General features: G+C 49.4%; 1 protein-coding gene across 9 annotated transcripts in view; it reads right to left on the bottom strand.

The window, feature by feature from the left end:
* Positions 1 to 26,466, bottom strand: part of ZNF862 (zinc finger protein 862) — a 40,507-nt gene that overhangs the window by 5,483 nt on the left and 8,558 nt on the right. For 5 of the 9 annotated variants that reach the window (XM_021079102.1, XM_021079101.1, XM_021079100.1 and 2 more), the window contains 5 exons: positions 24,342 to 25,039; positions 22,201 to 22,357; positions 8,515 to 8,619; positions 5,418 to 7,532; positions 95 to 3,988 (listed from right to left, as the gene is read on the bottom strand). In XM_021079102.1, coding sequence (XP_020934761.1) covers positions 3,837 to 3,988; positions 5,418 to 7,532; positions 8,515 to 8,619; positions 22,201 to 22,357; positions 24,342 to 25,039 — 3,227 coding nt within the window. In that variant the 3' untranslated portion in view covers positions 95 to 3,836. Of the gene's footprint in view, positions 1 to 94; positions 7,533 to 8,514; positions 8,620 to 22,200; positions 22,358 to 24,341; positions 25,040 to 26,466 lie in introns of all 9 variants that reach the window. The other 4 variants (XM_021079104.1, XM_021079099.1, XM_021079105.1 and 1 more) reach the window with 2 other exon arrangements.

Genomic DNA, 26,466 nt, shown 5'->3' with positions numbered 1-26,466 from the left:
GCTCGCTGCACCGCGGGCTCCTGCCGCCGCGGGGAGAGAGTGCACCTGGCCAGGGAGAGGTCTGCGGGGAGGCTGGGCCGAGAGCGATCCTTACCCGCGGTTGGGTCCTTTCGGCACGAACCAGGGCCCCGCGATGCCGATAAGACCCCAGAACGTGGTGAAGATGATGACCGGGAGGGCGAAGGAGTGCGCCGTCATGGCCGGCCGCGGGATGTCCAAGCGGGGACGCGGGTCAGAGATGCAGATGCTCCGGTGCGTTCCGGCAGGGGCCCAGCTGTGGGTGCCGCGCATGCGCAGCAGGACGCCAGCCCGGCCCGCGCATGCGCACTACCCGCGGCGCTCAGGTGCCTGGGTGAGCTTTCCTAAGCGCTGGGTATGTAATTAGCTTTGATCGCCTCCTCCAGTTTCCTGGTTCTGGCTTAGAGGATTTACAGCACTGAGGCATGTGTCGAAATCAACTCTGCTTTATTCATATAGCAAAAGGCTGAGAATCAAACATTATGTTTTAAACCTTATTTTTTAAAGCAGAGGGGACATTCTTAGGCCAATCACCTGGGGTGACCTTGGCTGACAGACACCTGGAGGAGGGAACGGTCCTGCTAAATATTTAGCGCCCTAGGAACTCAACCTGGGCTTCGGAGGATGCGAACGTTCTGGAGTAGATCACACTGCAGCATGTCTGGCCAGGACAGGGCCTGGCCTCTATGGCTGTTGAACTCAACTGTCAGTTCTGATGCTGGTCATTCAGAATGTCGAGCCCGGTGGCCATCCACCTCTGGAAATCAAGGTAGAGGAGTGTGGAGGCAGGGCTAGGGCTCTGGCCAAAGACCCAGTGCTTGCTTCTTCCCTTCCCAATGCCCTTCGGCTTGATTTACGGTGAGGCAAAAAACCAGAAGGCTCTCCAACAAGGGGGTCTCCAGGCCCTGGGGTTCGAATGCAGCAAGTCTCTTAAAACAAAGAGGCCAGCTGGGCAAGGGAGCTCCCCACGCTTCAGCCCTGGGGTCCTGCCCCAAATCAACAGTTGTCCTCTGTGTCATTAGCTGACAGTGGGGAGCCAGAGCACGCCTGTGCCCCTCGAGAAGCTGGGCAGTGCACATCCCCATGATAAATAGCATTTTCAGTCGCCCCCAAGGAGACCAAGTTCTTTGGAGGCTTCCAAGCTGGCACTGGAGGCTTCCTGAACAGGGGTGTAGAGGGCCAGGGAGGGACCCTACCTGGTTTCCACCTCCGGGCCTAGACCTGCACAGCGAATTGTATAGGTGACACCACACACAGTGCTGACTACGGGACACATCTCCTGCTCTGAGGCTTTTAAAGGATGGAAGATGCAAGGGAATGACGCTTGCCGCTTGCCGTAAAGTCGCCTCAATTTGAATCCCTATGGATAAGGTGGAGGCTATAGCCCCCACCTTAAAGGGTCCTTCTCTCTTCCATCCGGCCAATTCACACTGAGGCACCTGGCCTCAGGCACATCCCTGAATTCCCCACAGAAGCCTATGTGAATGGGGGAGGGAGGCCTGGGCTCCATCTTGGCCAAATGGATAGAAACACCACCAGAGCTCAAGGGCTGTGGTATACCTCAGCCCCCAGGACACAGGGCTAAAAGGAGACAGTGCCACAGTTTAAACACAGAAGGCAAAAACGGAATTCTGACTCGAAGGACGAGGAAAGCAGGAAAGTGATAGTGCTAAGGCTAAGTGCTAAGGGTGGGGTTATGGGAATGGAGAGTCAGAAACCCTGGAAACCAAGGGTTCTGCTAGACAGCGAGACCCTTGGTGCCAGCATCTTGGCACCTTCTAGGAGTGGAAAGTGGACCAACCGCTGGGCTTGGGCCAGACTGCTTGGACTAGCAGCGCAGAGCAGGACCCACCTGGAGCTGGGCAGCAAGGCCAGGACGGAGTGCTACTTCCAGCCTGGCTGAAACAAGAGAAAGGCAATGGCAAAGAAGCCCTTCCCTCTAACCTCCCCTGGTTTCCCACCTGCAGTTAGGAAGTCAGGACCCACACACTGCATCACCTTTAGCCAGATGAGCAGCCTAGGAGCCTACCCCAAAGCAGCTGCCCTGGGGAAAAAAGTGCTTTACTTCCGGGTAGAAGGGGAGATGGGGGATGGGGAGAGGGCAATGGGAACCAAATAGTGTAGACCACCCTGCTATGCCCTTGGGGGGTTCTTAGGCTTGAGGGAACCCCTCCTGGGGCCTTGCTGAAAACAGTCCCGGGGATCTGACAGGCCGGTTAGGAGTGGAACATAAACAAACAGACACCCCTAATGATTCCCAGGCTGGTCCCCAGAGCATCCCTGAGAAAGAATGGACTGGGCCGTTATGCTGATGGTGTGTTGAGAGCACCTCTTCCCATAATAAGGACTTTGGTGGCAAGGGACAAGGCCAGGGGCCAAAGACAGGCACATCCATCCTGCAACCCGCTGTCTCTGAGAGAGCTAGCGGCACTGTCATCAGTCCTGCGGCAGCCTGGGCACCATCAGGCACTTGGATTCTCTGCTGCTGCCTCATGGGGGAGAAGCAAGGCACAGAAAGGAGGAAGGAAGTGGTCGTAGTTGAACCACTGCCTGCAGCAGAGTTGGGAGCAGATCCCAAGTCCTCCAAGTGCAAGCTTGTCCTGTCCACTCTGCTCCACAGAAAACCTGGGCTCAGGAGTTCCTGCTGTGCCGCAGCGGAAATGAATCCTACTAGCATCCATGAGGACAGGGGCTCAATCCCTGACCTTGCTCAGTGGGTTAAGGATCTGGCGTTGCTGTGGCTGTGCTGTAGGCCTGCTGCTGCAGCTCCAATTCAACTCCTAGCCTGGGAACCTCCATATAGCATACGTGTGGCCCTAAAAAAAAAAACAAAACAAAAAAACCCCAAAACTGAAAACCCGGGTTTAGCACGTTACAGGGGAGTAAGCGCCAGGCACCCTCCAGGGAACCCCCCCACCCCCAGTCAGAGAGGCAGGAGCACCCCTCTGGCGTGCTCCTGTGAAGGGGTTTGGCTTGCTCATCTTCAAGGAGGCCCTGGGAGGAGGCCGAGGATTTCTGATCCATGTCTCCCATGGGAAGCTGTGGATCCCCTGCCATGGAGCCTAGGTGACAGATCCCAGAGCTGGGCTAGCTGTCCCTAGCCCTGGTCATCCCCTGCCCCTCCCAACATGTCTTCTGTGGGTAGTCTCTGGAATGTTCTCCAACTATCCAGGGGCTGGGGTGCTCCTTAAAGACTCCCACCCCCAACCCACTTCAGAAAAGTCCTCTTACCACCAGAACAGGGAGCAAAGTCTTTCATGATGGGACTATTTCCTGAAGCACCTTAGAAATGAGCTTGAGGGAGTTCCCGTTGTGGCTCAGTGGCTAATAAACCTGACTAGTATCCCTGAGGACTTGGGTTAGATCCCTGGCCTTGCTCTGTGCGTTAAGGATCCAGCATTGCTGTGGCTGTGGTGTAGGCCATGGCTCCGATTCTCCCCCTCGCCTGGGAACTTCCATATGCCACAGGTGCAGTCCTAAAAAGACCGGAAAAAAAAAGAAAAAAAAAAAATGAGCTTGAAGTGAGACCCTTCCGCAGGTGGAAATGCTATGAAGTTGCCGCCTCCTCAGAGAAGGGCTTGGCGGACAAGCTGGGAACCTCCTGGTTCCCCAGCCTCTGGGACATGGGCCTAACTACCTGGTCCCGGCCCACTTCCCGGCACCAAGAGGCCCCACCACACCAAGATTCTAGGGCAGCCTAGAATCCCAGAGCCTGTCACCATGAGCACCAGGGCCAGGGCAGCACAGGGGTCTCTGAGGCCACATCCCCAGGAGCTCTGCTCCTACGGGAGCTCTGCGGCAGGCCAGCGCGGGGCCTCCTAGCTGGGCCAGGGACGCCGCAGTCTGTCGGGTTCCGTGATGCAGCCCCTCGGGACCTCCGGCGGTTCCCCAGAGGACGGGGTGGGCGGCTTCTGGGTCCCAGGCTCCTCCACAGAGAGCACTCCCATCTTCTCCTTGCAGGGCCCCGGCTCTCCAGCAAGCAGGAGGAAAGGGAAGGCCAAGTCAGACAGAGAAAAAGGATTGGAAGAGCCCCTTCCCACAGCGGGTTGCACCACGGCAAGGGGCGAGAAAATCCTGCCGGGACAGCCGGGAGATGGGACCAGGGCTGCCCGTTCTAGGCCTGACCATCCCACTCTGACCTGTCACCCTAGATCAGGGGATCGCATGCGGCTGATTTTGCTCCCAGGGAACAGGTGGCAGAGTCCCGAGCTTACAGGGACAGCTTTACGTGACAGATGAAAAACCACAGCACACAGCCACACGTGGTAGGCAGTGGTGGGGAAGGCCAGGCCAGGACGGGCCCGACAACCCAGAGTTATCTGGCCCCAGTGTCCTGAGTGCTGAAGGTGAGAAGCCACGGTGAAGGCGGGCTTTACCCCATAAACCCTGGCCACGCGCTCCGTTTGCTTCAGGGGTAAACTAGTCCCACTGTCCTACGACAAAAACCTGCAAGAGGACACACCTGCTGCATCCTCTTCTCCTTCACCCCCACCGGCTGGGCATGGACTCGGCCTTGCTCGAGGACTTCCCTCCTCCCCACTTCCGCTGCCCCTCCACCCACCGCCCGGCTGCAGGGCCAGGGCCACCCTGCTTCCACGGAGCCTCTGGCGACCCTGAGGCCAGTGTCCGGCTGACACCCACAGATCCCAGGGTGAAGTGAGAGCAGAAGCAATAGGACGGACGTCAAGGGAGAAAAACCAGGGCTCTGCCACTGCTCAGAAAGACCGAGGAGCTGGGCGGAGCTCTGGTTTCTGTGTGGTCGGGGACTACTTGAAGAGAGGAGACTTTCTTGCAGGACCTTCAGTAACTGCCCTCCTCGCCGACTCCTCCCCTGCCTGAACCCCACCTTCTGCATGCAGCGCCCCCCTCACAGCCCCTGACTGCACTGACCTATTCCCTCGCGAGGCTGCACAGACCCCGAGAATGTGGTGTGTCTGCTGTCACTTGTCCAATCTTCTAGTTATTTCCGGTAGTAGCCTTAACCTTTAAAGGGTGCCACGGACGCTCCCTGTTAGACACTGTTCTAAGCACTTTATGTGACAGGTGAAAAACCACAGCACAGAGACGAAGTTGCCCAAGGTCACACGCTGGTTAGCGAGTGGCAGGACTAGACTTGGAACCTGGGCAGACTTGCTTAGGAAATTCCTGCTCTTAGCTCTCTGCCCTGCGGCCTGCTGTGTGGGCGTCTGGCCCTCTAGCTGATCTTACTCTCCCGGAGGGTCCGTGGCTTGTCTCGAGAAGCCACTGGTCTAGCAAAGGGTTGGGTGGGCGCCACTGAGGGCGAGCCTCCTGCGAGGGCTGACTTCTCAGACTCCGCTGGGCTTGGAGCCCGGCAGCGGACTGGGAAGTGTCTCTTCCTTTGCCTCCCCGTGCCCGGGAACTCTGCCGCGTGTACGTACTTGTGTGGGAGCCGGGTGGCACTCCGGCACAGGTGTAGACGTGGCTGAAACGCCGGCCTGAGGAGGTCAGGTACCAGTGCTGGATAGCAGGGTGGGGGTCATAGTCTGCGACGGCCACACCGTTCACCGCTGTCATCATGAGCATGTTGATCACCTCGTTGGAGAGCTTGGTCCTCTCATCGGTCCTGATCCGGTTCAAGGCACTGAACCCGCGCTCACAGCAGGAGGTGGAGATGGGCACACAGACCACCACCGCCACGAGCCTGCTCAGCAAGGGGAAGCGGCAGCGCTGGGCCAGGGTGTTCTTGCACAGCATGGAGAATGGCAGGTTCTGGGCCAGGGCTTTCAGGCCCAGCCACTCCTCCAGGAGTGCTTCCTCGCTGTACCCTGGGGGCAGCGAGAGCTCAAAATACCGGGCCAGGGCAAGAATATCGTCATTCCCAAAAGCGGCAAGTTCTGTCCCACGGGGCCAGGCCAGGGTGTCAAACACCTCCATGCTCTTGAGGGGTGCGGGACGGGGGGCGTCAAACCTCCGCTGGAGGTACCCCACCCCCGTCAGGATCACCCTCTCCCTGTCTGCCTGGAACCGCTCTTCTGCTGTCTCCGTCCTGTCCAAGACGATGCCGTGGAGCCGCCCATCTCTGAAGCCTGCGTTGAATTCTTCCTCTTTGGGCCCTGCCTGGAGACGGAGGGTCTCCAGGGCCACATAGGCCCGTCCCAGCGTGGCGTTCACCTCCGTGACCAGCACCATATCCTTCTGGCACACCTCCGACAAGGGCCTGTAGATGCTCAGGAAGTCCAAAAGGAAGTGGCAGAACTTGACGAAATGGAAGTTCTTCATCAGCTTCAGCAGGCCTTTGGCCCTGTGCCCGACCTGGCCACCCGCTTCTGCCACCCTCTGGAGGTGCCTGGCCAGGGCGGGCCAGCTCACGAGGAGTGCATCCAGTGTGCGCCTCCTGCTGGCCACCCACCTGACAGCATTCAGGTCCTTCAGGCGGAGGATCTCCTGCTCCAGCGGCGCCGCGCCTTCCTGCAGCTCTCTCAGACTCTTGTTCGAGGACTGATAAAACTTGAAGACAGTCCGGATGTGCCGGTCACACTTCTTGACCAGGTCGATGCCCCCACAGGCGTCGACCACAGCCAGGTGGAGCCGGTGGGCCACACAGTGGACGGGCAGCAGCTGGGGAATGACTTCCTGGAACTTCTCCACCAGGCCGCCTCTGCAGCTCAGCAGGGCCGAGCCATCCGTTCCCAGGCCCACCACCCAGCCCGGCTTCCGGAAGGGGACATCCAGTTCGTCCAGGGCAGACACGATGGTTTCAAAGTACCCATCCGCCGTCTCGCTGTAGACCGGGGCCAGAGTGAGGTACGACTCTTTCACCTCCAGCCCCTTGAAGTAGCGGAGGTAAATGCCCACACAGGACTGCTCGGAGGCGTCCGTGGTGCTGTCCAGCAGCACGCTGACACACGGGGAGCTCCGGACGTCCTCCAGGATCTCCTTCTTCAGGGTCTCGGAGATGTATTTGATGAACTGGGTGCAGGCGGTGCGGTTTCGGTACTTGCCCAGAATCATGGTCCCAGTGCTTTGGAGGAGCTGCAGGATCTTCTCAAAGTCGTTCAGGGGCCGAGAGTGGTAGGCGATGGAGTAGGCGGCGTTGAAGAAGTGCTCCATGTTGGCCATCAGGTCACTGGAGATCTCGGGCACCGGGGCGGCCAGCGGGGCGTCTTCCTTGACTTCCACAGTGTTGACACAGAGCTTGTGTGCTTTGCTGACTCCGTGGTACTTTAAAGTCTCCACTTTAAAAGGACCCGTGTAGCCTCGGACTAACCGGGATGATCTGTCGTGGAGGCTAGGTCTTGCTCTGCAAGCCGAGCAGAAGAGCCTGGTCTCTTTGGGGTCAATTACTAACCACGGGAACTGCCCGAACCACGACCTCTGAATGGAGCGGGGCCTGTAAGTCCTCTTGACTTTCCTCCGTCCACCCACTTCTGCTTCACAAAGGCTGGGACGGCAGTAGGAGGTACGCGTCTCCCTAGAAGAGGCTGGAAGCGTTGCAGAGTCTACCGCCGAGGCCAGTGTGTGCGCCTCTCTGACGGCCACCATCTTCTTTTTCCCTTTGGAGCAAATCACACTGTGCTTGGGTTTTTTTTTTTTTTTTTAATGATTTTTATCTTTTCCATTACAGCTGGTTTACCGTGTTCTGTCATGTGCTTGGTTTTGCTGCCCAGAACTCTGCAACCTCCTATCAGCTAAGTCACCCCAGTGCAACAAGTACCCCTTACGTGGGGGAGCAGAGATGAGGAAAGCGATCCCCCTTTCTATAAATCAGCAGTGGCGTCTATGTAAACCCTTTTCCATCATTTTCTCTGAAAGCCAGTCTGCCCACCTCAAGAGTTGTTTAGCCAGCCTCCCGCTCTCCATCCTCTCATCTGGTCATGTGACATCAGATGCTAATAAGCTTAGTTACCACCTTGGCCACAGATGCTTTTGGGTGGTTTTAATCCTCTTTGGAGGAACCACCAAAAAATGACGTTAAATGTCTAGTAATCTCTTTTTTGGAGGGGATCCGTCCATTTTATTAGGGGTTTGGGGGAGGGTTGAGGGGCTGCGAGAACAAAGAGCTCCGACATCCTCCTGGCCAGGATCTCCCGGCTTCGCAGCTGCTGAAAGCTGTCGGTCTCACGAGCCTCAGAAACAAGGAGGCCCCAGAGGTATGCAGAGTAGCTACCGACTGGGATTTGCCAAACTGCTCGCCCTTGCAGACCGACCAGAGAAGCAGGGGAGCAGGAAAGAGCGGGGGTCCCGTGGCTCCATGACCAGGTCTACATGTGCCCTCCCCCCATCAGTCTACCACAGCCCAGGTTTCATTTCTGCTCATCGACTGTCCATGTTCCCCAAACTCTCCCAGTTTCCCAGCCTACTCTACACCAAGAGGGCAGGATGAGTTCCCATTCATGTTTTTCTACCCAAGGCCTAATACAGGGAGGGCCTGGTGTGTGACAGGTTTGGAGAATGGCTGCACTAACGCTGTGTGACTTGCCTTAGCTGCCTGGGCCCCTGGACACACCCTTCAGAACTCAGCAGGTCAAGACCCACCTGGAGGACGGCCTTTCCCCCACGTTGGCCCGTGTGGGTCCTTGATCCACGGTGCAGCTCTCTGCTCCAGTTTGGAGATCAAGTCTGGTTTGGCAGCGGCAGGCCCTGTTCAGGGATGAAGAGTCACAGCGACATCATGGCTCTGGACTGTCAGTCAAGCAGCCCACCTGAAATATCCAGGAAGGCCTCTGGGTCTGTTTCTTAATAAAGCCTCTTCAGCCAGAGGCCCAATGAAAAGAAGCATGCCCATCCAGGGAGCTCATTTATTCTTCAAACTCAAAGGTGCAGCCTGATCGGGGGTAGCCCTTGGCTGGGATGAAGAATGTCCTTAACTCCGTGGCTGAGCCACCTGCAGCCAGGAGTCAGCTAAAGGCATCTAGAGGGGAAGGTGAAGAGGGGAAAAGCACAGAGGACAAATGAGAAGGAGAGATGATAGCCACACGAGTGGGAGACGGCCCCCAATGCCTGTCCCATGCACGGGCCCCTCAGTGACACCCACAGCTGGCCCTGGTGCAAGTGGCTAACTGAATGGGACCCCTGCAAGGCCCCTTAGCACTGTCCGCCACTTGCAGTGGAACCTGAAATCCAACTAGAAGAGATTCATGCCTTTGGGTTAAGCACTGCCCTTTACTGAAAATATGAGTATTTTTCAAGGGTTTGCGAAGAAATCACTTTCTTGATTTAAGTGATTGAATCCGTTGCTCTCTCTACCGACACGCTTTTGTATGTATCCGAGTGAAAGTGTGCACGCTCTTGCTTTGGAAAAACATATCCAAGCATCTGATAACTGGGTGCTTCTGTGGAGGGACCAAAGGGCATGGTAAGAGGGGGATTCTTCCCACTACTTGTCTTCGATCACTTGAACATATTTATGTTTTCATGTGTATATAGGTGTCCACATATTTACTACTCATAAAAATATGACAAATTGTTAAACTGTGGTAGACGAACACATATCCTTCTTCAAACGTCCCTAAAATGAGGGCAAAGGAACATAATAAAAAGAAGCATAAGCCCAAGAGAAACATGGGACTAGAAATGTTAGTACATTTTTAGAAGAAGGAAAGGAGAGAAAAGAGAAGAACTAACGGGGCTGAACACCAAATGCTAGCAGAGCGAGTAACAAGGAGAAGAAAGTGACCTTGACACCAGAGTCCCCAAAAGAGCCAGGGCTGGAAGCACCAGGTGCAGCAGAAGGTGGTAGAAGGAGAGGGTGGACAGGCCTCAAGGTCTGCAGAGACCAGGTTGACCGCAGGTCCTCTCACCTATTCCAGGAAGCCAGAAAACACCAGCCCACCCCACCCCACCCCCGCCCCGAGGGGAAGAAGAAAGGTTAGCCTACAGGAAAAGTGTAACCAGAAGGGCTCTGGGCCCTGGGATGGGGGCAGTGGTGAAAGACGAAGGAGAAGGGCAGTAGATGAAGACAGTCTAGACCTGACGCTGCGTCACTGGGCTCCAAGAGCAGCAGCTCGGCGAGCAGCCAAGCAGGAGACTGCACGTTTTCTTTGGAGAAATGTATTGCTCCTCCCCGGCCCGCCTCCCACAAAGACCTACAGGTGCAGACTTTGGCGGGCTCTTCAAGGAGACAGCCGGGTTCACAGCTGGTCACCCTACAGTGCCATCTACACCCCGCATGAGTCCCAGCCAGGCACGCAGAGCTTGCAGTTTTTAAGGCTTTACTGCTTTACTCTTAAATATGAATGAACCTGAAGATATTTATGTAAGATAAACTACTATCAGGAAACAAGTAGGAAAAAGGATGGAAGGAACTAGAGATACTGCAGGAAGCAAAACAAAACTTCACCCCGTCACCAGTCCAACTAGAATTTTCCCAGAGAGAAAGTAATGATAGTCATCCCTGAAAAGAGCAATAAAGGCTCTTAGGTTAAAAATAAGAGAGAAGAATTTTTTTTGTCTGTGCCCACAGCACACAGAAGTTCCTGGGCCAGAGATCAAACTCATACCACAGCAGCGACCCAAGTCACTGTGGTGACAACACTGAATCCTTAACCTGCTGAGTCACCAGGGAACTCCAAGAATAAATTTTTTACTTATATAGAATTGTTAGAAAATAAAATTGAGGAGATCTCCAGGAAAGTAGAATAACAACAACAAAAAGACAGAAGCAGAAAATAGGAGGAAAAAAAAATAAAGCAAAGTCAGAGTCTCAATTTAGGAAGTCTAATATCTAACAAATAGGACTCTTTGCAAGAAAGAAAAGAGAAAATAGAAAGGAAGAAATAATACAAGAGTGTTTTCCCAAATTGGAAAATGCAAGTTTCCACATGGAAGGGAAAACATCAGATATCCAGAACAGAAGATGAAAAAACATCCATATCATTAAGCACTAAACACCAGAAAACACTAGAATAGATCACAGAACCTTTCAGAGTGGAAAAATAGGCTGTGTTTATAGACTAAGGAATAAAAAGGCACTTAGGCTTCCTTTTTTTTTTTTTGGTCTTTTTAGGGCAGCACCTGCGGCATATGGAAGTTCCCAGGCTAGGGGTTAAATCTGAGCTACAGCTGCCAGCCTTCGTCACAGCCACAGCAACACTGATCTGAGCCATGTCTTTGACCTACGCCACAGCTCACAGCAAGCCATATCCTTAACCCGCTGAGCAAGACCAGGGATCAAACCGGTGTCCTCATGGATACTAGTCAGGTTTGTTACCACTGAGCCACGACAAGAAATCAAAAAGACACTTAGATTTCGGAACAGCACCTGTAAAACCTAAAAGCAATGCTTCCAAAATATTAAGGAAAATTATTTCCAACCTGAAATTCTATACCCAACCAAGTTATCAACTGTGAGAACAGAATAAGGGCACTTTCAGATACGTAGAATCTAAAAAGTTTCCTCCCATGTACCCCTTCTTAGGAAGTTACTGAAGGATGTGCCCCAACAAAATGAAGACATATTCCTGAAAGATATAGATCGACCCAGAACATACGAGAGAGACAAAGGAAAGTCTAAGGCCATGGCTATGCAGAAGGCTTAAAGAATAACTAGTTTTGAGAGAGTAGAGGAATGGAAGACCCCATGACAGAAATTTCCAGAAAAAAAAAAAAGTGAAACTGAGAGGTCACAGGATGTTTAATCACGGGGAAAAGACCCTTCAGAGGAGTTGTATAACTTAACTGTAGAGTTTGAGAGGAATTGATGATGGTACAGAAAACTAGCAAAATAAAAAAACAAGAAAAAAATACAATTCCTAGGGGAGGGGGAATCCTACACCAAATGAGACATCATCACAATACGCCACTCTGATCAGAAGTCAATAACACATAATCTTAATTAGGGAAGTAATTTACATTGAGTTAACCAAAAAAGTATGATACACCTGTTCTGAGAGGATGGAGGAAGAGAAGTGGGGCCTGCGTGATGTAAGAGGGCCATATCTTCACCCTCCACAGTAGGATGAAATAGATAATATCTAAAATCAGCAAATCAGGAATAGCAATAAACGCATGCAACAGGATATTAAAGTGTGATTCTGCCTGCCTGTTTTGGCTGAAGGCCCCCCAAAACAGGAGCCAAGTCTCCCCCATTCCAAAGCTGACTTGGAAAGAGTGACTGAAACACCAGGCTGTAACCCAAGCCCTAACCACTCTGAAGGCGTCAACATGCTGGGAGTGAAGAGATCAGGAGTTGGATAGCACAGATGTTTCCGGAAAGAGTCGTCAAGTGTGTTGTCAGCTCCCCATCCACCATGGGGAGGAGTGGGGTGAGCTACTTCCCTCTGACCTGAGGCCTAATGGGAATGACATCCTCACCTGTATTCCCTGGAGCTGTGGGGCTGCTCATGAACACAGGGCTGGAAGACTAAAGGCATAAACTGACCAATGGGGCTCCTTCACGGTGTCCATTTGAGAAGAGCCTACATTCACAGGGCTTAGAGAGCAAAGGATGGATACATAAGTGTGTTTTCCATCTTCCAGATGTGGGCCCCACAGGGAAAGGGAAGGAGCCTGAAGCCACTTAAAGGGACTTTCCATGACTATCTATTGGTGACGCTCCCCCCAGGAGCCCATCCAGGGCAGACTGCTAAAGCAGACGTTACCCACTGCCATGAGAGGTCTCCAGTGATGAGGCTTCAGGGGACTGTGGAACCCACAGACACACCTGGAGAACCAGCTTTCAATTATCCCAGCTACAAGTAACTGGGAAGCCAGGAAAAACTTCTGGTACCTCTCCTCCCCGCCTACCTACCCCTGTTCCCAGCCAGGATGCAGCAGAAGTCCTGGAATAGGATTCAGGGTAGGAGAACTTCCTTCTTCTTAGCGCAGGATTCCAGATTCCAGACCTGAAGCAGGTCTAGAGGCAAGAAACTTTAGCTTTAAATGAGGTCCAGACTTTTAACTACTACAAAAAGATGGGATTTTTGTTTCTTAATTTTTGGGGTCAACTTTTGATATCATTTAAAACTTACAGAAAATTTAATTTTTCTATTTATTTATTTGTTTATCTGTTTATTTATTTATTTATTTATTTATTTATTTATTTATTTATTTATTTTTGTCTTTTCTAGGGCCGCACCCACAGCATATGGAGGTTCCCAGGCTAGGGGTCCAACTGGAGCTGTAGCCGCTGGCCTACACCACAGCCACAGCAATGTGGGATCCGAGCCTCGACTTCGACCTACACCACAGCTCATGGCAACGCTGGATCCTTAACCTACTGAGCAAGGCCAGGGATCGAACCCGCAACCTTATGGTTCTTAGTTGGATTTGTTTCTGCTGCACCACAATGGGAACTCCAAAAATTATATCTTGATACATGTGTGGCCCCAAACATAAACTAATAATTCTTTAAAATGTATTAGTCTCTAAAATGATGTAGAAAACAAGATTTGGAGCTAAAAACAAAAATTTGAAAAATACTAGCTTTTAGACTAATAATTGGGGTTTTTTTTTTCCCCTTTAAGCATACTTGTCTCTTAAATCATGTAGGAAACAAAAGGTGCAGTTACAAACCACTGTTACAGGAGTACCCGTTGTGGCTCAGTGGAAACAAATCTGACTAGTAACCATGAGGAGGCAGGTTTGATCCCTGGCCATGCTCAGTGGGTTAAGGATCCGGCATTGCCATAAGCTGTGGTATAGGTCACAGATGCAGCTCAGATCTGGTATTGCTGTGGCTGGGGCGTAGACCCCTAGCCTAGGAACCTCCATATACCACAGGTGGGGCCCTAAAAAGACAAAAACAAAAACAAAAACCAAAAAACCCACATAAACACAACAACAACAAAAACCCAGTGTTACAATAACACCAGCTGTTATAACTGCCCATGTATTTACTTCTATTGAGATTTTTTTTTCTCCATACGTCTTCAAGTTACTGTCTAGTGTTCTTTTGTTTTACCTTTAGCCCTCCCTTGAGCATTTCCTAGAGAACATCTAGTGATAATGGAACCCCCAATTTTTACTTATCTTGGAATGTCGTCCTTTCTCCCTCACTCTTGAAGGACAGTTTTGCCAGATATCAGCTCTAGGTTGACATTTTTTCTTTCCGTACTTTGAGTATAAGGCCCACTGCCCTCAGGCCTCCAGAAGTGGAATCTGTTTACGACCTTATTGAGGATCCCTTGTATGTGATGGTTTGCTTCTCTCTTGCTGCTTTTAAGATTCTCTCTTTCTTTATTTTTGAAAGTTTGATTATAGTGTGTCTCAGTGTGGGTCTCTGAGTTCATCTTACCTGGAGTTTGTTGAGCTTCTTGGATGTTTATATTCATGTCTTTGATAAAATTTGGGGAGATTTTAGTCACTATTGCTTCCTTTCTCTCTGTTTGCCTTTTAAGACTCCCACAATGTGTGTGTTGGTCGGTTTGATGGTTTCCCACATGTCCCTTGGGCTCTGCTCACATTTCTTTGACCTTTTTTCTTTCTGTTTCACAGACTCCATAATTTCCATTGTCCTATCTTCAAGCTTGCTGATTCTTTCTTCTGCCTACTCAAATTTGTTTTTTAATTCCTCTAGTTAATTTTCATTTTAGTTATTGGAGTTTTCAGCTCTCAATCTTCTTTGTCTCCTTACATTTTCTCTTTATTGAAATTTCTATTTTATTCATACATCACTTTCTTGACTTTCTCCACATCTTTTTAAAGTTGTCTGAGTATCTTTAAGATGGTTGTTTTAAAACATTTGTCTAGTGTATCTGCCATCAGGTCTTTTCTAGGGACAGATTTATTTATTTATTTATTTAGTCTTTTGGTTTTTTAGGGCTGCACCTGTGGCATGTGGAGGTTCCCAGGATGGGGGCTGAATCACAGCTGTAGCTGCTGGCCTACATCACAGCCACAGCAACTTGGAATCCGAGCTGCATCTGCGACCTACACCACAGCTCATGGCAACGCCAGATCCTTAACCCACTCAGCAAGGCCAGGGATCAAACCTGCATCTTCATGGATGGTGGTCAGATTTGTTTCTGCTGAGCCACAAGGGGAACTCCAGGACAGTTATTTATTTATTTACCTTTTATTTTTTTCTTACCTTTCATTTTTTTTTCTACTGAATAGCAAGGTGGCCCAGTTACACATACATGTATACACTCTTTTTTGTCACATTATCATGTTCCATCATATGTTACTAGACTTAGTTCTCAGTGCTACACAGCAGGATCTCATTGCTAATCCATTCCAACGGAAATAGCCTGCATCTATTAACCCCAAACTCCCAGTCCATCCCACTCCCTCCCCCTCCCCTTGGCAACCACAAGTCTATTCTCCAAGCAGGAGTTTTATCAATTTTTTTTTCTTTTAATGGGCCATATTTTCCTATTTCTTTGTATGCCTTGTGATTTTTTTGTTGAACATCGGACATTTGAATCTAATAATGTGTTAACTCTGGAAACCAGTTTCCCTCCCATCGTCAAGGTTTTTGCTGTTTTTATTGTTTTTGATTATTTTTATAGTTATTATTATTTTCAAATCATTATAGGCTATCTCTGTGCCAAAGATCAGCCTGAGGTATAAACTTGAAGTCTCCTCATGTTTTTTTGAGTCTTTCCCTGGGCATACAAAATCACTTTCTAATTTTCCTGCTATATGTTTTTGTTTCATGGTTTTTTTGTCTTTGTTTTTTGGCTGTACCCATGGCACATGGAAGTTCCTGGGTCAGGGACTGAATGCATGCCACAGCAGTGACCTCAGCTGCTACAGTGACAATGCAGGATCCCTAACCCACTGTGCCATAAGTAAACTCCCCTGCTATATGTTTTTGAATATCCTAGTCTTTAATGTATGAAAGAGGGAAAAGAGAAAAATTAAGAGGAGGGGGAGGAACTAGCTCCAGTGGGGGAGGTGCGACAGCACTGGCTGCGTACTTCTGTGTCTGCACCTCTGTGATCAGACACAGTCATCGGTGATCAAAACACATACCCTTGATATTTAGAGGACAGAGTCCTTTTTGCCCACCCTAAGGCCTGCAAGCTGTGTGTAAGCTGCTCCAAGAACATGGCACAGCTACCTGCAAGGTGGTAGGAGTGGGGAATGGTAAATATGCTCAGAGCTGAAACTGACCAAACTAAACCACAATTTACCATCTGACTCTCCTCCTGTAAGGTGCCAGATTTCCAAGTTCCAGAATAGTTACATCAGACAGATTCTGCCAGTGCAACTGTTGTCTAGGTGGGGAGACAGATTCCTGGTGCTTCCCACTCCATGATCTTCCCAGAGTCCTCCCAGTCAGGACACTTTTGAAGAGTACTATCCTGGACATTTTATCAATCGAAACTAGATCATTAACGTGACTAAAATGTTACTGGAGGACTTTCTGTTACTTGAGTGTGATGAGAAAGTCATGGGCCCAGGTTTCATTCTGCCAAAGACAAACCAAAACGGAGGCCACAGTTTGAACAGACCCCTGGACCAAACACTCACAATCGCACGACCAGATCTCAAACTATCCTGACTTCCCCAAAATGCTGGCTTAAGTTTCCTTTGTGTCAGAGTGATCTTACAGTTTCCCACAAGAAAGTGTACACCATGCTATTATTGCCCTAAAGAGAACGTAAATTCCAGTAACCAATATCAGTCCAAAAAACAATGTGCTTCCTCGCTCATGCTTTATAAAAGCTGAGCTTTAACCACTGAGAGCCAAGCTTTTAACCACTTTGGGTTTGAAGTCTCCCTCTTCAGGAACAGTCTGTTTCTTGCTCAGTAAAATATTTGTATCAAGTAAAGCTCTCAGAATTTTATTTTGAAGCCCAAAAGGGTGAGAAAGAAAATCCCCAAAGTGTTGACCCAAACAAGTGGTGATGGAAGTGTTTATGAGTGTATCCTCCCGAAGTTCACATCTTTAAAAACAATGTCTACATGTATTTCTTGGAAATGATGGAGCAAATTACTGGATGAAACAGCTAAAAAGCCTTAAGGAGGAGGACTCAGCAACAGAGAATAGTAGGACAGGGAATTTCATTTTTGTTATATGTCTAATTAGAACGACTTCAATTAAAAATACTTAATTATGAAGAAATAGTTTAAAAGACCAACTGAAAACATACAGGAGGCTGAATACCCCTGAGTCTGCCTGCCTAAGTTGCATTCCCCTGGGGGCTGGCCAGCTCTGACTGCCACACCACCACCACATGGGCCCCAGAAGAGCCTTACTGCTCACACTGCTTTGAAGCTATGGTGGAAATGCTGCCAGAAGCCTTTTCTTTTTGTTCTCTTCAGAGCAAGTGGAACAGAAGAGAAGTTCAAACAGATTTTTCTATGTCTCAGTAATGGGAACGTGACTGAGGAGACATAAACGTAGCACGTGCACACGCACACACGCCACTGAAGTCCGCGAAAGTGACTGGGCTTACAAGGACAGATGCCGAGCCTTCCAGACTAACGCCACCCCAGGTCTGGCAGGCCTGCCCATGAGTCAGCATGGAGACGGCCCCTCTGGCACCTTGCCTTGGTTCCTCTCTCTCTAGCTCAGCATGGCCCCTACCTGGAGGCCGTATATGGCCCTGCCACACAGCAGTGGAGGCCGTAGATGGTCCGCCACACAGCAGCGGGCCTCCTGGACATCCTGTGAGCCTCATGCTCATCGCATGGAGCTGTCCTACTCAGTTTTGCTTTCCGCTTGGTGACACGACTTCTCCCCTCAGCTCTGTGAGGTCTACCTATACCTGATAATCTTCCCTGTAGGAAAGGCACTGAAGTGGGTGACCTGCCACTCAGCATATGATGACACTTTTACCAGGATAAACAGGGGTTATCAGATCATCCCTATGTTGGTTTGTCTGCCTCTGCTACTGACAAACATTAGTTTCTTGCAGTGAAATGTAACTGAGTTTTCTTTTTTGGGGAGAAGCAAGAGATGTCACCAAATATGGCCAAAGTCTGAAACCAGAATTTAAAGGAAATAGGGAGTTCTCATTGTGGCGCAGTGGTTAACGAACCCGACTAGGAACCATGAGGTTGCGGGTTCAATCCCTGGCCTCGCTCAGTGGGTTAACGATCCGGCGTTGCCGTGAGCTGTGGTGTAGGTCGCAGGCGCGGCTCGGATCCCGCGTTGCTGTGGCCCTGGCATAGGCTGGTGGTTACAGCTCCGATTTGACCCCTAGCCTGGGAACCTCCCATATGCTGCAGGAGCGGCCCAAGAAATGGCAAAAAGACAAAAAAACAAAAAAATAAAAAATAAAGTAAGGAAATAAAAGAACAGTTGGAACTCTACAGAATGATAAATTAAATAGTTCTAAATGAGCAAGTCCACAAAAGTGAGAGTTTAAAAACACAACATAATCACAATGACCGTCCCCTACAAGTTCAGTCCTGCTGATAAGACAGTTGGTGAGACCAAGGAGGCTGGGACAGGTGAGTGGACCTAACCTGGAAATCACCAGCAGCTGAAAAGCTTTAGTCGATGCAACTTGACTGCCAAACAATTGACAGAAATTAATAGTAAAAAAAAAAAAAAAAAAAAAAAATTAATGGTACGTTGGCCTGCATTAAATTGAGACCGTCTTTTTAAAAACAGGTGCAATAATTGTGAAATCTGTAAGAACGAACCTGCTAGTTGTAAGTCATAAGCGCAATGGAAGAACCAGCCAGCTTTCCTCGAACGCTAAGAGCAAAAGGAAATCAACAGCACGAACGCTCTGCGACGTAGCATGGCGATCACCGGACCACGAAGACCCATGACCTGAGTGGAGCTGAGGCAACCATGACCTTTCACCCCAGGGCATCAGCCCCTTTCCGCACCTCAGTTCTCACAGATGGGGTGGCAAGGGCACGAACCGTGACCCACAGAGAAAGTCTGAGAGCCAAGCCAAACTACCACCCCCCCGCAGATGGATTTGGGGTAGGAGTGGAGACTTCTAAAACATTCTAATACCCTTTAAATGTTTAAATAACCTTATATTAAACTTGATTGGCACCAATCTTGAAACGAAAAGGAATGCAGTCCAGGTGGTAATAAACCTACGCAAAGCAGGGATTTTATCCGAGTCTAACCCACATGCAAGGAGCAAAACAGTAAGAATTTCAGTTTAGCCCTTTCCCAGCTAAATGAGTTAGATTCTCAAAGCGGCTAGGCTGTTGTCTCATCTGAAAATACCATTGCTGCCTGCCTTACAGGTTTGGTTTGGGAGAGAAAGGAAATATGCAAACACAACATAGTCTCTGTAGGTGCTCCGTCAACAGAAAAGCCTCTATTACTATCTCCAGGCATAAGAATAAAAGATAAGGAGTTCCCGTCGTGGCGCAGTGGTTAACGAATCCGACTAGGAACCATGAGGTTGCGGGTTCGGTCCCTGCCCTTGCTCAGTGAGTTAACGATCCGGCGTTGCCCTGAGCTGTGGTGTAGGTTGCAGACGCGACTCGGATCCCACGTTGCTATGGCTCTGGCGTAGGCCAGGGGCTACAGCTCCGATTAGACCCCTAGCCTGGGAACCTCCATATGCCGCGGGAGCGGCCCAAGAAATAGCAAAAAGACAAATAAATAAATAAATAAATAAAGATAACATAGAGGTTCCCTGTAAAACCCAATATCAACAGATCACTGTATTCTAAGATAAAAGATAAACACTAAAAATAGATGATGGGAGGTTTTTTGTTTTTTTTTTTAAAGGCTAATAGAACTTTTCTTGGCTGCAAAAATGATGAGGTTTTCTTTTTCAAAAGTTGAGTTCACTCCAAAGAGAAGTTCTATTTGTGTTCTCTTTATAAAAAATAATTCTAAGATAATGCCAAATAATATTTGGTTTTCAATTCTTTAAATACTTGTCACAGGAGGATAAAATATGGGAGGAAAAATAACCCTCATCAAAGCTAAAATAACAATTAGAGAGGTGCACTATGTCTCAACACTGTTTTCTGTCCCAGTTATCAGCTTGAGGTCCTTCAAAAGGTCTTTTTTTTTTTCATTTTACGGCCGCACCTGCAGCATATGGAAGTTCCCAGGCTAGAAGTCGAATTGGAGCTGTAGCTGCCAGCCTACACCACAGCCATAGCAATACCAGATCCCAGCCGCATCTGCGACCTGCACCGCAGCTAGATCGTAACCCACTGAGCAAGACCAGGGATTGAACCCACGGCCTCACAGAGACTATGTTGGGTTCCTAACCTGCTGAGCCACAGTGGAAACTCCCAAAAGGTCATTTTTAAACATACAAATCATTTACGTTTGGTCCCAATTATATTCACCAGGCTCCTTAAAATGCTTTTATGTTGGGTTTCCCTGGTGGCCTAGAGGATAAGGACAGGGCATTGTCACTGCTGTGGCTTGGGCTCCATCCCTGGCCTGGGAACTTCCACATGCTTTAGGCACAACCAAAATATATGTTTTTATATCTCAAACATGAAAAATCATCTCAATAAGAAGACAAGGGATAATAGCTAGAGCTCTAATTAAAGTCACAAAAAGGAATCACACACGCAATTCATTTCTAGACCCCTGTACTTATTTTAATTTCATAGACAACTGAAGAAGACAGCCTGTCCTCTACAAAGCCTTCTCTGATTCCTGCCCTCAACCTTCATCCAAAATTAATTACCCTTCTTCTGAGTATACTTATCATTCATCTAAACAAAACTTAACTGAGACTGGACTGTCCCTTAATTTCCCCCAGTTACTTAAGATTCCCCCACTTCCTTACGCTTATAAATTAAGAAAAAGATAAGCTGTTAGATGACGCTGTCAGGCTGAGCAATCCAGGCCAGGCCCATGCTCAGGACACGCACTGCTGTCCTACTGGTCCCCAGCACTTTCCCCACGACTTTCACAGGGGTCCCAAGGGCAAAGTGCGTCACTGCTGCCCATGCCTTCAGAGCAAAAATCAACCTCCTGACGGCAGGTGCGTATCTCTTACAATGAATCTCCCCCCTCGTTCCCTCTGCTTGTCAACACTGTCAGTGGTAGTGATGCTCTTTGAAGGTGCGCTTCGTACAAGCACCCTGAGCCCAGGACACGATGACAACAACTCAGCCTCCTAAAAGAAACACCTTCTTACATCATTTCTGAATGTCTGAGCCACTTGAAAATTGTGACCGTTGAGAAAAAAATAAGAAGTATGCTGGAGTTCCTGCAGTGGTGCAGTGGGTTAGGAATCTGACTGTAGTAGCTCAGGTTCCTGTGGAGCTGTGGGTTCCATCCCCGGCTCAGCACAGTGGGTCAAAGGATCCAGCATTGCTACAGCTGCGGCACAGGTAGCAGCTGCAGCTGGGATTCAATCCCTGGCCCGAGGACTTCCATATGCCATGAAGGTGGCCATAAAAAAAAAGAAAGTAGTATACAGGTCATGAGTATTCTGAAAATAATCCATATGTAGGTACAAACCAGGGATATAAGATCATTTAAGCCATAAACACTCTGATCTCTGATTCTGTAGAAGTCATGATAAAGGTCGTTGCTGGAATTCCTAAGTTACGTACCGCAGCCTGTTCTGCAAAGTTTCTGTTAAAATATATGCTAGTACAAAGAAATTAAATGACAGCTTTATAAGATGAAAAGTTGCCTGTTTTGGTGCCCCATGAGATTCCTCGGTGCTTGACAGGAAAGGGAAGCAAAGAGAAGAACAAGAAGCAGAGGAGGAGACGAAGGCACGTGCTCCAGAGTCTAACCTGCAACACCCAGCGAGACAGCCCACCCTGCTGGCCCCTTGATGAAGCAGCCCTGGCACAAGTAGAGGGCAGAGCTCAGGAACCCCCCAGGGCCCTTTCTTGCCTCCCTGCCTTTGCTCATCTGTCCCCGGCTCTGTCATGTCTAGCTGCCCGTCCTCCTCTCTGTGCACCTGGTTTTCAACTCACTTAAAACATTTCATCATCTGTAAAGACGGCCTGAATCCCTCCCTTGGATGAAACTCCAGCCAAATGGAACCACTGTCTTCAGCAGCCCCCGGGGAGCTTGCCTGAACCTCCTGCGTGGAGCTCGTGTGATGTTATATTTCTTGTTAAAGCATCTGTCCCTCCCATATCCTACTGGCCCCCTGAAAGCAGAGAACTTGACTGGTTCACATTCATCCAGCACATAGTAGGTGCTCAAGAGATGTGTAGTGGAAGATGAACGGGTGGATGAAGAGGAGATAAAGCACAGTGTCCCAAAGCTGGGGGGTTCTGAGATGCGGCAGATACCTTGGCTCTCTGCCTCTGCACAGGGAGGGGCAGGGATGGGAGGGTGACTAGAGGCCACAGCCGGCCCTTGTGGGTCTCCCAGGTCAAGTGACGGCAGACAGAGGCCTACAGGATCCTTACCCAGGGATGCCAGCAGCTCATAATTCATCTGCATCACGTCTCTGTACAGCTCCTTCTGCCGCTTGTCGAGCGTGCCCCACTCATCCCGGGTGAAATACACCGCCACGTCCTCAAACACCACGGGAACCTCCTCGAACGGCCCCTCTTCAGAAGGATCCTGCAACAAAGAGCAGCATCCCTCAGTGCTCCTCCCGCGTCGAACACCCAGCGTGACACCTCTGGGGCCCTGCTCCAGGCCTGCTTCTCCTGGGAAGCCTGCCAAGGGGCCCGGGAACACCCTGGGGAATTCACCTATCCACCAAAAGTACAAGAAGCAAACGTGTGTGGCCATGTGTGTGTTAGCAGGTAAAAATCAAATGACCTCAATGGGATCCTAGAAGGAAGGAAAAAGCACTGCGGAACAGGGGTCTTGTGGCGCATCCTGACTGCACCTGGTCCTTTACAGCCCCAGGGGGCACCTTCTACTCACCCACGACTGCCGCTCGGCACCCCAGCTACAGTTCCCCAAGATGGGCAAAGAAGCAGGAGAAAAGGACAAAAAATGCTCCTATTCAGTGACTAGGTTAACACAGGCTTTACTGCTAAAGGAATTCAGATTATGAAAGGTGAGACCTGTTATTAGCTTCCAACATGAAAAACTAGAAGGAACATGAACATGAAGGGAAATGGGCTTTGTCACTTTTCTGGATTCCGTACAATTGCCAGCTTACTAACTTTACCTACGACATTAGGGGTGAGGAACGTGTGAGCTCCTCTCCTCAGAATATGAAAGGGTGGTTCAAAACGATCTGTAGCAAAACCCCACTTACGTGGAATAGTTAAGAACTGCGGATGGCTCTGGTTACTCAAAGATTCCAATTAGTACAGTGTCCTTATAGGGCAATTTTCCAGAGAATTAGAAAATTACAAAATAAACCGGAAATGAGAACTAGTCTTTTAGGGGCCCCAGAGCTGTAGGGGGCAGAAGGAAAGCCCTGGGCTGGAGGTCAAGGGCTCTGGGGGGGTCACCGCCACAGGAGCCTTGTTCTCCAGCTGTATCACCCCTGCCTGGTCCTGTTGCCCAACAAGATGAGTTTAACTAGGCTTTTGTCCCACCAGCCCCGGAACAGCATTAAAAATATTACGCAAGAGAGTTCCCTGGTGGCTCAGTGCAGTAGGGATCTGGCATTGATACTGCTGTGGCTCAGGCTGTTGCCGTGGCAGGGTTCAATCCCTGGCCCAGGAACTTCTATAGGCCTCGGGTGCAGCCAAAAAAAAAAGAACAAGTAGGAAGAAAATTTGCAATGTTTAAATGTCCTACATGATTCCAAAGTTAAAGTAGGAAAAAATTTTAAATTGATAAATTTAAGAGCTCTGTAGTTGTTTTGTGGTTGTGGATTACTTCTTGAGTTCTGTGGTCATTTTGGATTCTGGATAAAGATCACTGCCCTGAAAGGTGTTCCCTTTATGTCAGAAGTTAGAATATTTGGCCCCAATAATTATGTTTTTTTTACCTGCCCAAAGGAGGTGATGATAATAGGGCCATGGTCGTAAATAAAGGAGATAATACATGTAAAGCATTTAAAACAATGCCCAGCACATTACAGGCATGTCAGCTTACAGTGACACTATGATGTTAGCAGCAGGTATGGCCAATGTAACTTTCCCATCATCATCACACAATATATCCTGTTTTCAGTACAGAATCCTTCCCTTGAAATACAGCAATCATTATAAACACACTGAAAGAGAAATACCATATGATATCACTTAGATGTGGAAAATCTGGCATAAATGGACCTATCTGCAAAACAGAAGCAGACTCACTGACACAAGGAACAGACCTGTGGTTGCCCAGGGGGAGGGGGAGGGAGTGGGATGGAAGGAGGGGAAGTTTGGGATTAGTAGATGCAAACTATTACGTTTAGAATGGAGAAGCCACGAGGTTCTGCTGTGCCGCACAGGGAACTATATCCAGCCTCCCAGGATAAAACATGACGGAAGATACTACAGAAGAAAGGGAATGTATGTGTGTGTATATATGTATGTATGACTAGGTCACTTTGCTGTACAGCAGAAATTGGCACAACATGGTAAATCAAATATACTTTAATTAAAAAGATAAATTAAAAAAGAGAAAAACAAATAAATAAACATATTACCTGGTCACAGGGTTCAGCAGAGTCATTACATAAAATGTCAATGACTGAGGAGCTGCGGGTGTCATGAGCAATTTCTTTTTGCCTGAAATCGGAAATGCAGTCTAGGTACAAGGCAGGAATTGCTCCATTCCCTCCAGGGTCCTTGAGTGCAGTTCTGGAGCTGGGCAGGAGCTGGCTCAGGTCATCACGGGCCCCGAGCAGCCCTGGGGGGTAAAATGTGGGATAATCTGCCGTGAAAAGGTGCCCTGGGTCGGCCAGTTCATCTCCAGACACATCCCGGATGCTCGGGAAACGGGCTGCCCAGACGGGGTCCCGGGCTGCCAGGGCCTTGACACAGAACACGTGGGCCTTGCTCTTGGCGTGGTATTTGAGAGTCTCCACCTTGAATGGGCCTGTATAACCTTCTATCAGTCTTGACCGTCTGTCCCTGACAGCTGGGTATTCTCGGCAGGCAGAGCAAAAGAGAGCCGTCTGCTCCTTGTTCATGACCAACCATGGGAACTGCACAAACCACGACTTCTGGATGGAGCGGGGTTTCAAGGGTTTTCTGCTTTTTCCTGTACAGTCTACCTCGATGCTGCCACTCTCAGAGCTGAAGTGGGAAAGACAAGCCTTCTTCTCGGGTGGCAGGTACGGTCCAGTTTCTCGGGCTGGCTTTTGCAAGTCCGTCTCCTCCACGAAGCCCATCTTGTTTTTTCCTTTAGAGAAAAGAATCAGATGGAATGTGCTCTGAAACCTAAGGTGGGCTGCTACTCATAGACGTGGTCAGATACACGGACAATGACAGCTGGAACCATACCCGCCCCTTGTTTTCTCCTCAAGGTCCCCCAGACCCAGGCCCATCTTGCCTAACCTAGGAGAAGCCAAATGGCCTTTAAGCAAACTGCTGTGTGTGTGTGTATGTATTTTTTTTTTTTTTTAATTTAAAAGACAGATACCTCTGGCCAAAAGGAGGTCTTTGTGATTTGATTTTGCCCCCTAAGACGGGGACACGGTCTTCAGGAGAGCAGACTTATTTATGGATAAGAAAACTGAACCAAGGGAATGTGGGGTTCAAAAAAGTAATTAAACACCCCCTGCAACTCCACACTCAGCAGGCATCCCCGTCTACAGTGCTTCTGCCAGACGGGCATCTGCACTTTGCTCGTGTACCTTTAGGGCAAGAGAGAGACCTACCTCCTGGGCAAACAATTTTGGTCCCCAGAGAGTCTTCCTTAAGCTGCAATCCATCTCTGAGTAACTCCCACCCAGGCGCACTACTTCAGCCTCAGAGAAACCCAGGTCTAATCCCTCTCTCACCCCACAACCCTTCAAAGAGGTGAAAAGCCCCATGACCTCACTGAGATTTTTCTCTCTTTTTTTGACCATGCCTGTGGCATGTGGAAATTTCCAGACCAGGGATCAAACCATAGCAGTGACTTGAGCTGCTGCAGTGACCAGGCCAGATCCTTAACCTGCTGCACCACAAGTGAACTTCAAGAGTTTTCTTCTTGAAGCTAAACCTGAAGTTTCCTCATTTGCTCCTTAGTTGAAACACAGCCTGGGCAACCTGAGCTCCTCTGGAGCCATTTCTTAAGTATCAGCAAGCTCAGGTGACCAGTGGCCAAGGACCCAACCCTATCTGCTCCAGGCCAAGAGACCAGTATACAAAACTGTAGCCAACTCCAGAAGCACAAAGCTGCTAGTAAAGAGACAAAAGGCTCAAAATCAAAAGCCAAGCACAAGAAAAACAAACCATAACAAATTAGCACCTGTGAAGTCTGGGCTCCTTGTGGTCCATAGATCACAAGGGAGAGCAAACTTCCAATTCAATGCATGTAGGAACTTGTTCTACCACCATTTTCTCCTGGAGGAGGGGCTGTTTTAACATGGTGACCCTGCACAACGACAAGATGCCACCGGCCTCCAATCCCTGAACGGGACAGGCTTATCAGAGGAGGAACGCAAACATCAACTCGCAGGACTTGGCAGACGTCTGAGCATGACTGTCTACTGTGCAACGACACGCCAGGCACTGTTCTTGGCACTGGGAGGATGGTAGTAAGACTAAGCCATGCCTTCATGGAACTTGGGTATATAATTACATATATCTACTCTCGGGTAGAAAGAAAGGGAGGAATACACC

The sequence above is a fragment of the Sus scrofa genome, chromosome 18 (assembly GCF_000003025.6).
Source record: "Sus scrofa isolate TJ Tabasco breed Duroc chromosome 18, Sscrofa11.1, whole genome shotgun sequence".
NCBI classification, from domain to species: Eukaryota; Metazoa; Chordata; class Mammalia; order Artiodactyla; family Suidae; genus Sus; species Sus scrofa.
This window is presented reverse-complemented; position numbering and strand designations above follow the sequence as displayed.